General features: G+C 43.2%; 1 protein-coding gene across 2 annotated transcripts in view; it reads left to right on the plus strand.

The window, feature by feature from the left end:
• Positions 1-17,037, plus strand: part of LOC128973008 (follistatin-related protein 4-like) — a 266,784-nt gene that overhangs the window by 12,223 nt on the left and 237,524 nt on the right. For both annotated transcript variants that reach the window (XM_054389163.1, XM_054389162.1), the window contains one exon: positions 4,365-4,398. In XM_054389163.1, coding sequence (XP_054245138.1) covers positions 4,365-4,398 — 34 coding nt within the window. The remainder of the gene's footprint in view (positions 1-4,364; positions 4,399-17,037) is intronic.

Raw genomic sequence — 17,037 nt, forward strand, 5'->3', positions numbered from 1 at the left:
GCTTCTTGTTGTGAAGAGATTGCCCAGATCATAGCATGTGGCAGGGTGCTGTGCCTGTGGCCAGACTTGCTGGTACAGTCTCTTAGTGTGCTATATTAGATCACTAATAGAAAGGTCTTATGTTCAACATGCCCTCCTGGAGGAAAATTAGCATCATTTCTTCTTTTCTGTGCTGTAGGAAAGAAATTATTTGTCTGAGACAAACTAAGAAAAATGAGTCCTTGCCATTGTTTCACTTTACCAGAGGGACAGAGACACAACTGTGTTTTCTATCTGGAGGTGATGTCTCTTTGTTGCTGCTTTTTAAGCCCTGCCAAGGTTGCAAGTGTTTTCCCCATTTTTCTGTATGCTCTTTTCAAATGTTGAGCATTCTCAATGCTGTTGGTCTTTTCACTGTGGATGGGGATGTTTTGGAGAATATACCAAGTGCTTATATTCTCTCAGGCACTGAAGTGCTGAATTGTAGGATGGTTTGAGGTGGAAGGGACCTTAAAGATCATCTAGTTGCAACCCCCCTGCCATGGGCAGGGACACCTCCCACTAGCCCAGGTTGCTCAAAGCCTCATCCAGCCTGGCCTTGAACATCCCACCAGTGGGGGGGGTGTCCATGACATCCCTGGGCAACCTGTTCCAGTGTCACACCACCCTCACTATACAGAAGTTCTTCCTAATCTCCAGTCTGTCTCCTCTCTTCCAGCTTAAATCCATTCCCTCTCATCTTATCACATACAAGACCTTCTAAAAAGTCACTCCTCAGCGTTCTTGTAGGCTCCCTTCAGGTATTAGAAGGCTGCTATAAGGTGCCCTTGGTGCTCTCTGTTCTCTAGGCTGAACAGCCCCAAATCTCACAGCCTGTCTCCAGAGGGGAAGGAGCCTCCATAGGCTTGAGTCCTATGGTCATCTTCTTGCCCCTCCTCTGGGCCTACCACAGCAGTTCGAGGTCCTTCAAAGACTTGTAAGTGCTGTGCCAGCCTGCGAACAGGCTGCCTGGGGAGGTGGTGGAAGCCTCACCCCTGGAGGTGTTTAAGGCCAGGCTGGATGTGGCTCTGAGCAGCCTGCTCTAGTGTGAGGTGTCCCTGTCCGTGGCCGGGGGGTTGGAACTGGATGATCCTTGAGGTCCCTGACAATTCTGTGTGACTTGCAGCCTGACCTCACGTTCTTGTACTGCAGTTCTGACAAGCTTTTCCTCTGAATCCTGCATCTGTTTTTTTGTGGTAGTTTACATTCATTAGAGCTGATAATTATAAGGGGAAAAAGTGAAACTTTGAAGGCCAGCCTTTGTTTTTGACGACGTCAATGCAGTTCCTTTCATGGAGCTACCAAAAGGGTGTTTAACACAAGTGAGCTGACACTTGAATTTTTTTTTAAGAGTGTGATTGTCTTTTCTCATTTGATCAATGTAATAGTTGTAATTAGTTTTAGTGTTTCTAAGCTTTTGAACTGCAGAGAATTCAAACAGCTTGTTAAAGTGAGGGACTCCAGGGGAACTTTAAAAGTACTCTTCCCTTTTGCATACATTACATGAACACTACCTTAATGATAGCAGGCTGTATCTGAAGGTTTTTTCATCCTCTGGTCCACCTCTCAAACTAATATTTTGAAAACCTCTGAGAGGTCTCTGGAGTATAACTGTCTGCACAGCTCACAGCTTTGCTGCCTAAAAGGATAAAGGCTTTGAAGTCTGCACTAATCCTAAATGCCATTTTACATATTTATCAAGATCATTGAGGTAGCATCCTGTGGGGAATAATGACTTCATAGTTTTAAAAGCAAATACTCTTTCTTTTGTTTATCTCCCTCTGCTGACTTGGAGGGTGCCAAGGAGACTACTTGTGGTGCTCTGATCCTTTCTGGGTTTGGTGAAACCTTTCATTTTGGGAAAGCTTGCTGGTCGCTTATGGGAAGAAGCAGCGTCTGTTGCCTGCAAAACTGTTCACCATGGACAAAGTATAAACTGTCACCAGGTTTGGAGCTGGGCCAGGAAATGTGTGGTGTGATGTGGTGCCTTGGGATGGAAGAATGACTCAATCTTAATCACAAACTCGATTAAGGCTGGAAAAGAGCTCTAAGGTCATCAAGTCCAATCATAAACCTAACACCTCTATGCCCATTGAACCATGTCCCAAAGTTACATGTTATTGGAACACCTCCAGGGATGGTGATCCCACCATCTCCCTGGGTATCTTGTTCCAATGATTGACCAGTCTTTCAGTAAAGAAAATTTTCGTAATATCCAGTCTGGTTCAACTTGAGGCCGTTCCCTCTTGTCCTGTAACTTGCTCCTTGGGAGAACAGAAATGAACTGCCATCTGGCTCCAACTTCCTTTCAGGGAGGTGTAGAGAGGTAGAAGGTCTCCCCTCAGCCTCTTCTTCTCCAGGCTGAACAACCAACCTCAGTTCCCTCAGCTGCTCCTCACCAGATCTGTTCTTGAGACCCTTTACCAGCTGCTTTGCCCTTCTCTGGACCTACTCCAGGACCTCTCTGTCCTTCTTGGAGTGAGGAACCCAAAACTGAAGCCAGGATTTGAGTGGTGGTGTCATTGGTGCTGAGTATAGGGAGACAATCGCTGCCCTACTCACACTGGCCACACTATTGCTGATACAGGTCAGGATGCTCTTGCCCTTCTTGGATGCCTGGGCATATGCTGGCTCGTATTCAGCTGGCTGTTTACCAACACCCCATGACCCATACCAAGACCTCACTGGGGTCTTGGTAGAGGGATGAGAGCAGAAAGGAGCATTTCTGTGGGCAGTGGATGAATAGCTACAACACTGAATAAAACACCACCTGCTGAATTATGTGATGCTGTCTGATGTACTCAGGTGAGGGAGGTAAAGCCTTCAGGAATGGCTGAGCAGATACTGTTGATACTTCCATGAGGTGATTTGTGTTTTTCACTTCTGTTATTCCCATCTTTCTTCATTTTGAAAATCTCTGTATTTTTTCATCGTGTGCTCCAGTGGCAGCTTTTGGTATTTTCAATTCCCCTGTACTGTAGAAAATGGTGGAGATCCTTCATTAGATGTGTAGCACCATCCTTCTCTTTGTCTAAATGGGGTCTGCAGGGAGGGACTTTATTATTTTTAAAAGGTGGAAAAGCACAAATAAAACTAAAATAAGCATCAGGTGGGTCAGAAAGCTCAGCTGTCTAGGGAGACCTTGTGTTGTTTTCCTATCAAAGGGAGGAGAGAAACAAACATTGTTGTTTCATTCTCTGATAAACAAATATCTGAGGACAGGGAGCACTAAGGCAATGAAATGAGGTTAAACAAGGCACATCCACAAGAATAAATACCTGTCTTAGGAGCTTTTATCTGGGGTCTGGAGAGCTTACTCCTCTTCCCTGTGTCTGTGCTGTGTGTGGGGGGGGTACCATGCTGGAGCTAGTGCTGGGGCCTGATGGCAGTTTGCACCATTGAACTTCAACCATTTCTATGATTTTTTTAATACTGGTAGCAAAAAGGAGAGGTTCTGGTTGGACATTAGGAAAGATTTCTTCACTGAAAGTGTTGTGAGGTACTGGAACAGGCTAGCTAGGGCAGTGATGGGGTCACTGGTGATCCCTCGAGGTATTTAAAAGCTATATAGATATGGTGCTGAGGGACATGAATTAGCGGTGACTTGACAGTGCTGTTAACTGTTAGACTTGATCTTAAAGGTCTCCTCCAACCAAAATGATGCTCTGATTCTAGGTAACTGGAAGGATGGAAATTATATCTAATTAACTCATAAATAATGTTACTGCTTGGAATTAAATATTTATTCTTCTGGAGTCTCACCATTAGTATAAGTGGATAGGGTTGTCTGGGAATGCAATACCCTTTGAGACTTGATGCAATGTCTTTTTAGAAGTTTCTTTATTAGAGATGATAGTGATGCTTTGGAAGGAATAGGGCAAATGATGTAGGTGTGCAATGATTGAAATGAGCCTTCAGCTCTAAGCATGAGTAGTATGGTGGCTTTGAAATTATTCAATGGTTTGAACAAGTCTTTGCTAAAAATATCTGTAATGGCTCCTCCTTCCTCAACCCTATATCCTTGGTGCAGTAAAATAACCCTTCTAGCTGCTCCTTTTATCATCAATAGAGGGGTGAAAAAAATCCACTTTAGAGATGTTGTGCTCTACCATGTAACTTATCACAGCATGATGAATAATTTTAGGTGTTATATTGTTCCATTAAATGTCTGTGGACAAATTGAAATGTATGCTTGTAATTACTGCTCAGTTACTGTGTAGAGCTTCAGAGATGCTTCTCTGGGACAATGACTAATGTTTTTAGAGGTTTCTGTTCATGCTGCCTTTGAACAATTCTTGTATGAAAAGAAAAAAAAAACACACAAAAAATTCTCTTTTCCCTTATAGGACTCCAGAAGGTTTGAAGTTACAAGAAGAAAAGGTAGGAAAAAATAGTTTTCTTTCAATGTGTGTGTTGGTGTTGAGTATTCTTGCAGTAGCTGTTTAAAACAAGCATGAATTTACACACTGTGTGCTGCTGTGGGATTCCAGAGTGCCTCCTCATGCTCACCTGACAGTTCTGAGTGTTGCCAATTGTAGATTATTTGGGTTTTTTTTTCCATGAAAAGTTGCTCTTTTGGCACAGAACTGCATGATGGAATTGGGCATGTAAGTCAAGGTTTGTTTAGAGCTGGCAGAGGATCTAAACTCTGACCCTGGAACATTTCAGAAGGTCCAGACAAGGCTTTCCATGCATCAGCACACTGCAAATCCATCTATAAGTGCAGCAATATTAAATGTGAGTTGTAGTGGTGCCCTGAGCTCAGATCCTGCTCCTGTAAACTCTCTTGCATTAGTAACTAATTGGCTGCTGCTGTGAGTGGTTCGCTGATGGTTCTCAGCAGCTGGAGGAGAATTGGCCATCAAAGAGCTCATTCTGGTAATCATTAATTTTGATTTTGTTCAGCAGATGTTTTCTGGATCAGGCAGTTGCTTGCCTCATCTGTCTTGGTAGAATGTGAAGAGGGTGGTACTCTTGTTCCACAGCTTAATGTGTTCCCCTGTTCTGTTTCAGCAGCTTCTTTAATTGCTTCAGGCATTCTTGGTATGGGGAAGAGGTGGTAACTGCCACTGGTTTGCTACATAAATGGGAAAGGTCAGGTCCAAGGGTAACTTGATTTTTTTTTTTTTTTTTTTTTGGTCAGCAGGAAGGCTTGAATAAATTAAAAACAGGATCATAGAACTGTTGGGGTGGGAAGAGACCTTTGAACCTCCAACTGCTCACCTAGAGCTCACAGTCCCACCACTGCTTGCTGAACTACCACCTCTAAACCAAGTCCCTCATCACCACATCCACACATCTTTAAAGTACCTTCTGGGATGATAACTCTTCCACTGCCCTTGGCAGCTTGTAACCCTTCCAGTGAAGAAATTTTCCCTAATATCCAGCTTGAACTTCCCCTGGCACTGCCTGAGGCAGTTTCCTTTTGTCCTGTCACTTGTTGCATGTGAGAAGAAACCAAACTCCTGGTTCCAACCTCTTTTGAGGTATTCGTAGAGGGTGATGAGGTCTCCCCTCAGCCTCTTCCTCTGAAGACTAAACAACCCCAGTTCCTTCAGCCATTCCTCCTAAGACTTGTGCTCAAGGCCCTTCACCATATGTGTATATATGGCTGTTGCTAAAGATCAAAATTTTGCCATTCTTCAAGGAAAAAAATTACACCTTTATTGTGCTTTTGTTGATCTCAAACTGAGGAAGGCTTTTGGATGGGCTTTTTGAAGGCAGCACTGAGTTTATAGATCATGTGGGTGGTTTGAAAATGTTGCCTCAGAGCAGTAACTGGATGTTGAGACTAGTGCTTCTAGACACCAAATTTCCAGGCTCAGTTGGGCTGATTTCTTCTTGCCTCCGTAGGGTGGGTAAGACTTGACTTCCATTTGGAGGAGTGAAACCATACCTTTTTGTCAGAAATGAGTTCAACATCATGAACTTCTGTGAGAAGCCTTCTTACATCTATAGGTGGAGGGGAGAGAAGGGGACAGCAGTTGGGATAAATTTGGCTTGTGCCCAGCAATTCAATCTGTTAGTATTTGTGTCCAAAGAACTGCAGACTCCTCAGAAGTCAAGGAAATGCTAACAAACATGGTAAATACATCTTGGTCACAAAAGCCTGTGGATTTGCTGAGCTACCTGGGGATTTTCAGCAATGATTAAGTATCTTACTCTCTGGAGTTAGTCTTTGATAGCACCTATAAAATAATTCAACAAAAGTCTCCTTCAGAAACCTCTTCAATAATAAATGTGTGCAGAGCAGATACCACTCAGTGCTAAGGAAAAAAAATAATGGGGGGGGGGGGTCAAAGTGTTTGTTATGCACATGGAACGATGTATTACAAATTTTGTGATGTGGTCTGATCTGATTTTAAGATTCAGGCCTTTTTTTTTACCCCCTAAAATGGTGTGGTGTAGTGTGGATAATGGTTTTTGCTGGGGGAAACAATGACTGGAAAAATGTTTGAGGATGTGGAGGGGTTGTGCTTGTTCCTTTCTCTTGGTGGAAGATTTGGCTTTCTGTTGGAAAGCTGAAAAATTTTGAAATTTCAAATTATTTAATAGAAACCACCACGAAGTTGAGAGCTGCAGCAGACTTGCTCTGTGCCTGCTTTTATTATCCCAGGCTCGTGGATGAACTGGAGTAATTAAAAAAGAGCTTTTGCTGAAAGGAGGGGCAATCCTGGCTTAGACTTTACAGAATTTGTCTTTATTTTTGGACAAAAGCAGTGAATCCTTTAGACTGAAAACAGAGGCTTCTCTTTCAAAGGCAACAAAGCTTTGATTGCTGTCAAATGGTCTGGGTCAATCCTGACTTGCCATAATTCCTTCAACAAACAGTCCATTTAATGGACAGTTGATGGTCAGTTGTGCTGGGTTGTGTTTATATTAGATGAAAGATGTTAAAACACTTTTGTCATTTTAGCTGTGGATGAGTGTAGTTAGACTTGGGAGGCTTTTGGTTTCCAAAGAGTCAGGGTTACATATGCTGGAGAAATGTTGAAGCTCTTCCAAAGCCCATTACGGTCGATGAATGGCTTTCCTTTGACTTTTGTGGGCTCTAGATCAACTATAATTACATGATCTTTTAATTGCTGTGGTACAGAGGGGAGATGTTTCCCTGACTGCAGCTGGCAGCTGTCTTCTACCATGATGTATGAAGACTGATTTTTCTTCTGAATTGAAATGGAAATGGCTGCAGACCCATTTTGGTCTAGGATGTTTAACTGGTGTTCAAATATTACCCTTTTTGACTAAAAATTATCTTTTAAACAAAAACCCCAACAAAACATCCCACCTCATTATGGTGCTTGCTAGAAGCTAGAAGAATATTTTCCCACACTCAGTTTATACCCATGAAATTGATATTTTGCTCTCAGTGGGTCGTGCATATGATCTGCTGCTGCTTGAATCCATATTATGCCTGTGTAATAGGAGAAAGAATGTGGTATGAGGTGCCAGATTTTGTTGCTAGCTTTAAATGAAACTCAAACCAAAACACACTCAAGACAACCCAGCATGTGGTAAGCAATCACAGGATTTGAGTACCATCTCTTTATATTGTTCTTTCAAATTAAATTTTGGGGTTAAAATAGAGTAAGCAGACCTTTTTTTCACTTATCCAATCTTTGGTTTTTTTCCCATTTCTATCTAAATACTTTTCCCATTTTATTCTGTATATTTATATACGATTTCAGGTGTTAGCATTGTTGCTGCTTCCCTTTCACTGCTTGCACAGGAAAGGAAAACTGAGCAAAAGTGTCCATAACCTTCATATTTACATCATCTGCCCAGGACCCTGAAGAGCAAAACAGGAGCAGAGAGCCAGGAAAAACCTGTTTGTGCAGATGAGGTGGACACAACAGGCATGTAGTGAAAAGGATGGAGAATTGAATGCAGCAGAAAATGGGGCAATTAAGTTTGTGGTAAATTGGAAGAACTACTGGATTAGGCTCTGAAGGGAGCACCTCTAAGTGTTTGGCTTGACAGTGTGACACTTATCTGCTGCTGTTCTCCCTTTACTCTGCCCTAGTGAGGCCACGTCTGAAATACTGGGTCCAGTACTGGGCTCCCCAGTTCAAGAGAGACAGGAAACTGTTTGAGAGAGTCCAATGGAGTCTACAAAGATGCTGAGGGGCCTGGAGAATCTCTGTGAGGAGGAAATGCTGAGAAAACTGAGGCTGGTTAGCCTGGAGAAGAGCAGCCTGAGAGGGGATCTTAATGCTTAGCAAGGGTTGAAGGTTGGGGACGAGGGTGGGGCCAGACTCTTCTCAGTGGTGCCTAATGACAGGACAAGGGGCAGCAGGTACAAACTGGAACCTGGGAGGTTCCATCTGAAGGTGAGGAGAAACTTCTTTGGTGTGAGGGTGCTGGAGCTCTGGAGCAGGCTGCCCAGAGAGGTTGTGGAATCTTCTCACCTGGCTGTTGTGATGCTGGGCAGGCTGCTGTGGGTGCCCTGCTTTAGCAGGGGCTTGAATAAGATGGTCTCTAGTAGTCCCTTCCAACCCCCACCATGCTGGGATTCTATGAATTTAATGCACCACCTTTTCTTTTTACTAGTTGGGAATCTAGCCCAAGCACTTAAAACTTTTAATTTGTTTTTATGTTGCTCTCTATCATCTATTCAACGAATTAGTGTCAAAAGATGCTTTTGAAACCATTCAGCCAAGAAATGTTGGAGCAGATTGCTTCCACTCTGTTTGACCAATATAATCTTGCTAAATGAGATGCAGCCCCAGATTTATTCAGACACATGACATCACACTACCATATAGATATGAACTTTAGCTGTCTGCTTTGCATTAAAAGGCTGAAACCCCTCTGGAGTATTCACAAGCTCTGCACTGTGGATGTTCTGTTTATATTTGTGTGTGTTTATTAAGGATACACAACCCTCCTTGTTACAGTGTGTTCCTAATCACAATGAGGAGCACTTAGAATACAGCACATGTAGAGCTTTCCTAATTTGCCACAGTTTTACTGAAAAAAAACTCTGGGGCTGCATTGGTTGGTGGTGGAGGATCCAGCCAAAAGCCTAAGAAATATTTCACGACTTGCCCCTTGCTATCACTTCTTATGTCCTAGATGAAAAGCAATAATGCCCTTTAGAAATTCTATTCTTTCTTTTTGCATGTTTGAAATGTTCACCTATGCATGGAAGATGAAAGGCTTGCAAAACTGAACAGGAATCACAAGTTACTCTCCTCAGACCTGTCATGAACACAATGAAGTAATCAGCTGTAACTACTGTCATACTACATCACCTGTTTATGTCCCATCCTGTTGATTTGCATAGAAGCATGGAATGGTTTGGGTTGGAAGGGACCTTAAAGATCATCTAGTTCCAATAACCTTGCCATGGGCATTGACACCTTTGACTAGACCAGACTGCTCAAGCCTCATCCAGCCTGGCCTTGAACACCTCCAGGGAGGGGGCAGCCATGACCTCTGTGGGTAACCTGTTCTAGTGTCTTACCACCTGCACTGGAAAGAATTTCTTCCTAATAGTCAGTCTGAATCTCCCCTCTTTCAGCTTAAAGCCGTTGCCCTTCATCCTTTCATTACAAGCCCTTGTAAAAGTCCCTCCCCACCTTTCTTGTAGGCCCCCTTCAGATATTGGAAGACAGCTGTAAGGTCGTCTCTCCTCCAGGCTGAACAACCCCAACTCTCACAGCCTACCCCATAAGGAAGGTGCTGCAGCCCTTTGATCATCTTCTTGGCCCACATCTGGACCTGCTCCAACAGTTCTTCTATTGCCACATTCCAAGAAATGTGGTTTGTTCCTTATGTCAAAACCCACCAGAAACAGCTGTGTCTGTTGTTCTTCAGAAGCAGCTGTGCCTCCGGGATCTTTGTGTGGTTATCCCAGTGACAACTATATTGTACAATACAATAAATACACATTTCCAGGTCAATGGTGGAGTCACCATCCCTGGAGGCATTTAAAAGATGTGAGGCTGTGGTGCTGAGAGGTGTGGTTTAGAGGCAGTTGCTTAGCAGTAGTGGTGGGATTGTGAGCTGTGGGCGAACGGTTGGACTTGATGATCTCAAAGGTCCCTTCCGACCTCAAGAGTTCTGATTCTACCATCTGTGTGTATATGCTCTGTATGTATCAGGCTGGATGTTCAGAAACATACTAGCTCTGTCCTCAGGGCATGCTTCAGAATTTTAGAGGACGAGTTTTATATTAAAAATCCCTATTTTGTAGGATCACCAGTAGGAGTATTTTCCATGCTTACTATACTGATTTTAACTGGATTACTCAGTCTTTGCTTAAACCCAAGGTTTGTGTCTATGTCCATTTTAGCTGCCTTGTTTTCACAGGTGTTTGTATTATCTCTTTTTTTTTTTCAGGGCATATGTTGTCAGCAAGTGGTGATGTGTTACCTAGGGAAGGATCTTTGACTGGGTCAGAATATTAATCTGGTGTTTGGCTCCTGTTTTTCTGAGTTTGGGAAATTGCAGTTTCTGCATTTTATTTTCTTTTTTTTTTTGGTACCTCATCTCATGTGATCATTTATTCTTCAAACACATGCTGCAGTGGGGATGCCTGGTTTTGCAGTGTTGGCAGAGGATTAGGCAGAAATAATGAAGGTAAAAATACTTTCAAGGAGCTGCCCAAGGGAATTTTTTTTTTTTTCGAGCTTGGATTTTATTTTAGAGTCAGGCTAACTCAAATTGGAGAGGGGAAAGGAGCAAAATGAATCACTCCCAGGTATCTAGCAGCAAAAGTGTTTGATTATAACTTGACATATTTTGTGGTTTGAAGTGACAGAAGTTAACAGAGGAAGTAAAACCATGTGGAGGGGGAAGATCCCTAAATAACTCATTAGCCAGTCTTAGGCACAGTAATAAATTAAGCATCAATATGGCTACTTCTAGACACTCATTAAAGCTGTTGATATCACACAGATGTGTGGAACTCCAGACAAGTAGCTGGAAACACTGAGTAGTGAATCACAGCTCAGCCAGGGAGTTTCTGAGTGGTTTTCTAACCCAAATGGTGGTCCTGATGGTCATGTTTGGCTTCCAAATACCTTTGTTCAATCAGGTGGATTACTACTGAAAATGTGAATGCAGCCATGGTTTAGCCCAGCTTTGCCAGCAGGCATAGGAAACAGCTGACATAGGAAGCAGGCAGCCCAGCTCTCTTACTGCTGGGGGCAGAAGGGTTTTTCAGGCTTAAGGCTCTTGTAAATTGATACATCAGTTTCTGTGACTAGGTAGTTTGGGGCAGGAGGAGGGATGAATTCCGTTCATGGCAGAATGGGCATGAATGTTTAGTCAGTAAATAATATGTGGCTTTGTTAGAATAACAGATTGGTGGACCCAAAGGAGGTGCAGCAGAAACTTCTTGTGCACCACAAAACTTGACAGCTGTTACCAGCAGCAAGTCTGAGGAAGAAACTTCTGGGCAAGCTTGAGAAGTAGCCAGGCTTCAATTCCCTGAGTGGGAAGAGGGAAAAGATGTAGATAAGCCAGAAAATGACAAGACACTGTGATGATTTGTAGGGATACACAAAAATACTACATATTGCATTCTGAACTACCATACTTCATAAATAGGTATCCCCAGTGCAAAGTTCTGAGTCTGGATATTCCCAAAGGCATCTCCTGCATTCCTTATATTTGGCATACATGGGTAGATATAGCACAGCAGTATCAGATCCTAAAAACAGACATGTATAAATCCTAAGATCTGGGTAGCTCCACTGTGGGATAGTTGAAGATGTTGGAATTGTCCTTCAGTGATGCTCATTTACTGCAGATAAGTGTGAAACCTTACACTGACCTGCAGCAATGGCTGGCATGGTCCAGAAGACTCCTTGAGCTACTTCATGTCTAGGAAACTTACATTGCTTGATGTTCAGGGATTTTCACAACCAATTACATCACCCTTGAATTACTGAGTTAAAGCTTGTGACCAAAATACACACCATGAAGCCAACTTCATCAGCTCAGCTTCTTGGAACACTTAACAGCAAGGCAGAGTTTACTGAACAGACTTCTGGCTTCAGGCTATGCAAGAATTTTAAGTCAAAAGTATGGAAAAAAAGATGCAGCCATGTTGAGGGAGGCAGAAGGAATCATGTAGTGTCTAGCCTAGAAGGAAAATTCCTCCTCATCAGTTCATGTTGTCTGGAGACACTGTAATAGAGATGAGCAGATTTTTCTGGAGTCAAAGTGAGATTTTATTTTTTTTCCCTTTCTGGTGCAGTCCCAGAGTTATGCCTCTTGGGGCGCTTCTGTCAGTGTCTGCACCATGCCCTTGTCCCCCAGTGTGGCACATCAAGGGCATTCTCCTTGCTTTCAAGGAGGGCATCATTCCCAACAAGTTGTGTGTTGGGCAGGTGGCACTGGCTGCTGCCAGCTCCTGCCTGAGATGGATGACCTCCTTGCCAACTTGAATGCCAAATGTTGATGAAGACTTAATAGAGAGATTAGTTTTATCCTACAGGGCTGTCTCTCCCTCTCTCTTTCACTTCTTCCTTTAATCTCTCTGTGCTCCACAGCCTATAAATTACCTGTCTATCCCCAAGAGATAACCACTTTAACGTTTTTCCCTTTCCTAACATCCCTTGACTCCACAAGCTACTCTCTTTTTCCAGCTCAACTGGAGAGTTCAATGGAAGATACCACTTTGTCCTACATACCTTGTCTTGTCTGCATCTTCACCCTCCAAAACAAGTTGTTTCCACTGACCCAGAGCAGCGAAGCAGGACTGGTTTACACTGGATGCAAACACTGGCACAGGTTTCCCAGAGAGGTGGTAGATGCCCCATTCCTGCAGCCATACACACCTGATCTACTGTGAGGTGTCCCTGCCCATGGCAGGGGGGTTGGAACTGGATGATCCTTGAGGTCCCTTCTGACCCTCACAATTCTGTGATACAGTTGAGTGGGGCTCTGAGCAACCTGCTCTAGTTAAAGGTGTCCCTCTTCATTGCAGGGGTATTGGATTAGATGACCTTTAAAGGTCTCTTCTAACCTGAAGCATTTGATGATTCCATGGTCTGTTAAGACAAGCTGTCTTTAAGAATTAGAGGAGGAGAGATTTTTTTTTTTTCAGTCAGAAGGGCTGCCAAATGCATTGGAAGCCCAGAGTTTTCAGACCAGCTGTAAAATAAACTTACTTGTAAAGGCTGAGTAAAAAACTGGCAGCAGATGTTTCTGATAATAGCAGGGTAATGTAATATGCAAATGCTCTCCAACAAGTCAGTTCATCCAGCATGGCTCAGACATTAGCAGAAAAGAGTCCAGGATCATTGATGGGCTCAGTCAGGATTTTGAAGCATGGTTTTTGAACGTGCTGCAAGTGCACCTGATGTGTAAGAGCATGGTGTATTTTCAATTAGAGACTAATTAGATTTCAACCTGCCACTTCTTCCTGAACTGAGCTTTAACCATAAGGCAGAGCTATTAGGTTAATATTTTCAGAGCTTCAACTCACTGCCCAAATATGAGATAAAATAAGACAAATTATGCTCTTTGTGCTGTCTCAGTTCAGGCGCTTAAAACTGGGTGGCTGTGGTTTCTGCGTGTGATGAAACACCATGTAGAGCTGCCTGCTTGGATCTGCCCAGCTGGAGCATTGTGGTTCAAGGTAGAGAAGGCTCTAATAGTGCTCTTTTGTCTTCTTCTGGAGGTGCCTCACTTGTTCAGGGTGGTGGCTAAGAGGCAGCAATCAGTGGTCCTTGCAGGTCTTACCTGTAGGTCAGTTATCTTCTTCCCCCACAGCTGGTTTTCTGCTGCATCCAATTCACACCAAAGCCCACAGGAGGTGAATTGTAGAATAATTCTTGGACCTTCAAGATCATAAAGCCCAACCATTAGCTAACCCTGCCAAGCTGGTGCTAAACCATGCCTTTTAGCACCACATGGCTGAGCTTTTTAAACACTTCCAGGGATGGTGATTCAACCACGTCCCTGGGCAGCCTGTTCCAGTGTTTGAAAACCCTTTCTTTCAGTGAAGGAGTTGCTTCTAATAACCAATTGAAATTTACACTGCTGCAACTTGAGGTCATCTCCTCTCATCCTGTTTTCAGGTGATTGGTTCCCTATCCATGTCCCTGGCTGTTGCCATAGCAAATACTCCACTTTCTCTAGTGGTTTTCCAGGGGACTCTGTTCTGTTCGTAAATGTTTCCTTTGCACTTTACATTTCCAAATGAGATCTCAGCTCAGCAATTAGTGTGTGTCAGTATATTTTTTAATAAGAACTTAGGAGCCTGTGAAATGGTTCAGTTGTTGTTTGGGAAACGAAAACCTACTGTGTGTAAGGCAATGTAATTACTTTTCTAAAGGAGTTTTTATTATGCACCTAACTGCACATTTATTGTACTTGATAGACCAAAATAAAACCAAGAACAGAATGAATAAGCCATTGAGGTCCGTTGGGTAAATAAACCAGCTAAAAACATTTATAAATATGTATTTAGTCAGCAGAGCTGATTGGCGACTCTGCAACTGCTCCAGTATCTGAGATAAGTAATCCAAGTTTAATAGCCTTCCATAAATACTTCCTTGTTTGTCACCAGGCAGTAGTTATTTATCCATGCTGTGCTGCTTGTTTGTTGTTTGATGAGAACTTTTGAAGAATACTAGAGAAGTTTGTTGGCTTGCATGTAGCAAAGTGTTATATGTGTTTGTAATGTAGCACGACAGTCTTCTCCTTTCTTGTCCCTCACAGACAGTATGCCTTTTTGTCACTCCTTTTATTCCTTCAGGTTTGGTGAGGTTAAAATGTGCCTTCTCTCTGCTGAGCTTCTGATCCCTGGTTGCTGAGGTAACACCGAAGATGTTGCCTTCAGTAGGGCTGCATCTCAACCTAGATGCTTTTTTTAATTCAGTGTAAATCTGTTGGACACAGTCATAGAATGTACTGGGTTGGGAAGGGCCCCTAGAGGTCATGTAGTCCAACTCCCTTGCAGTAAGCAGGGACATCTCCAACTAGATCACACAGAACTCATCTAGTAGCATGTTTTACCAGGATAAAATAAATGTGTGAAAAGTGCTTCTGGACCTAAAGACTTCAAAGCTTCTTCCTTCCAAAGTTATAACCTGGATTTTTGCTTTTAAATGTATTCAGCACATTGATCCAGCTTTGTCAAGGTTATTAATATGTGTCTGTTCCTGTGGTTTGTTGTGTGCAGTAGTTGGTGGGAAGGCCATAGCTGAAATCCACCGTGTGCAACTAGCAGATAATGGCATAAAGGTATGACCTTGCTTGGAAAAGAAAAAAATACAAGGAAAAAAATGTCATGTTTTTCATCTGCAGAATTGGAAGTTTTTCAAAATGCCACTTCTTACAAGATTTCAATTTAGTTTCTTGTTGCAATGACAAAGCTTGTAACAATGGCATGCAGAGCCCCTGCTCCTGTTTGTTTAGCTTCTCCCACTGAAATTGTGATGTGAATTACCTAGAATAGGTTTTTTCTTATCTGAATGTTTTAAAGAATTTTTCTCTAACATACTTGTTAGATTTTTAAAAATCATCTTTTCCTGTTTTGCTTTTCATAGCATTTTGTCTTTACCCACATTTACTTTTCCAAAATTATTAGGTTTCCTTAAATTATGTAATAGTTGTATTTAGATTTAACTCCTAATGCTGTCAAGGGTTAAGGGTGGGCTGGCCACCAGATAAGTGACAGAGGCTATGAACCCTTCTGCTTCCCAAGGGGAACAGAAAGGGAAGAAGAGAGGCTTATGGGGTGGCAAAGAAACTAAACCACCTGGGATGGAAATAAGAACAATCCAATGAAACAGAGACAGACAAACCAATATGGAACCCAACCCCTGATGGCAATGATATCACCATTGTCACCACTGGTGCCTGGGAGCAGGGTTAGGGACTCAGCAACAGATGGGAACTGGATTCAGAAGCTGGATTCTGGAAAAGGATTCAGGACACAGGAATGGGGATAGATGGCAAAAGGGACAGAGTCCTCCTGGGACATGACAGTGAAGAAGAGGCTTGACCCTGGTGATCCCTCAACTTTCTCCTGAAGATGCCATCTGTGGGATGGAATCCTTTGTTGGGTAGTTGAGGGTCACCTGTCCTGTCTGCTCCTCCCTGCAGGTGCTAACTTTGACTTCATGCCCCTCAAGTTGGGGCAGAAGCTGTGGTAATACCTTTGGTCTGTACCAGAGCAAGTCTCAGCCAGAGCCTTTCTGCAGCCTAGCCTTTGGCAGTGACTCTCCACATCAGCTTCTCCCTGCATAGAAGCAGCCCCTGGCTGAGCAAAGCTGCCCTGAACTTAAGAAAGTGCCTCACTGAGCAGAGACTGAGCTGAGAAATGACATCACTGAACAGATTTAGTTCTGTTCCAGCTCCAACCAGGACAATTGCCCATTAAATACAGACTTTCATTAGCTGCTTTTAGCAGAATCACCATTGTGGCAAACCTTATTCCCTGGGAATAGAGTCAGTGAAGCCAAAAATTGGAAGCAGCCCTATGCAGCTTCTTGGCTGTTATCAACACGTTCAACTCTGTTGGCACCCGTGTCAATGAGGGATGATCCATTGCCAGAGACATTTGTACAGAAAACAACAACTTGTGCAAACAGAGGGTTCTTGCAGTTAGAGCAGATGTAGTGCAGAATGTGTGAGGTGACCATGTCTTCACCCTGTGATGGTGATGGGACTTGCCTTGTAGGAGTCAGGATCCAGGCTATGTCTCAACTAAGTAACATTTTGACTTGTAAAAATCATTAATCAAGGAAGAACTCTTTTGTCCTAAATATACGACGACTCTATGCAGTGAACCTCTGCAGCAGCCAATAATTGAGCTGAATTAATGCATGAGTCCATGAGTGGGACTGATGGGAGAGCTCACAGAATGGTGGGACATGGAAGGGACCTCTGGGGATCATTTGGTCCAAACCCCCTTGCTAAAGCAGGGTCACCCATAGCAGGTTGCCCAGGAGTGCAGTGTGGGTTTTGAAGGTCTTCAGAGGAGACTCCATAACCTCTTTTGGCAGCCTGGTCCAGTGTTCCTCAACCTGCTGGTCACATTGCTCTCAATGCACC

This window comes from Indicator indicator, chromosome 18, assembly GCF_027791375.1.
Source record: "Indicator indicator isolate 239-I01 chromosome 18, UM_Iind_1.1, whole genome shotgun sequence".
NCBI lineage: Eukaryota > Metazoa > Chordata > Aves > Piciformes > Indicatoridae > Indicator > Indicator indicator.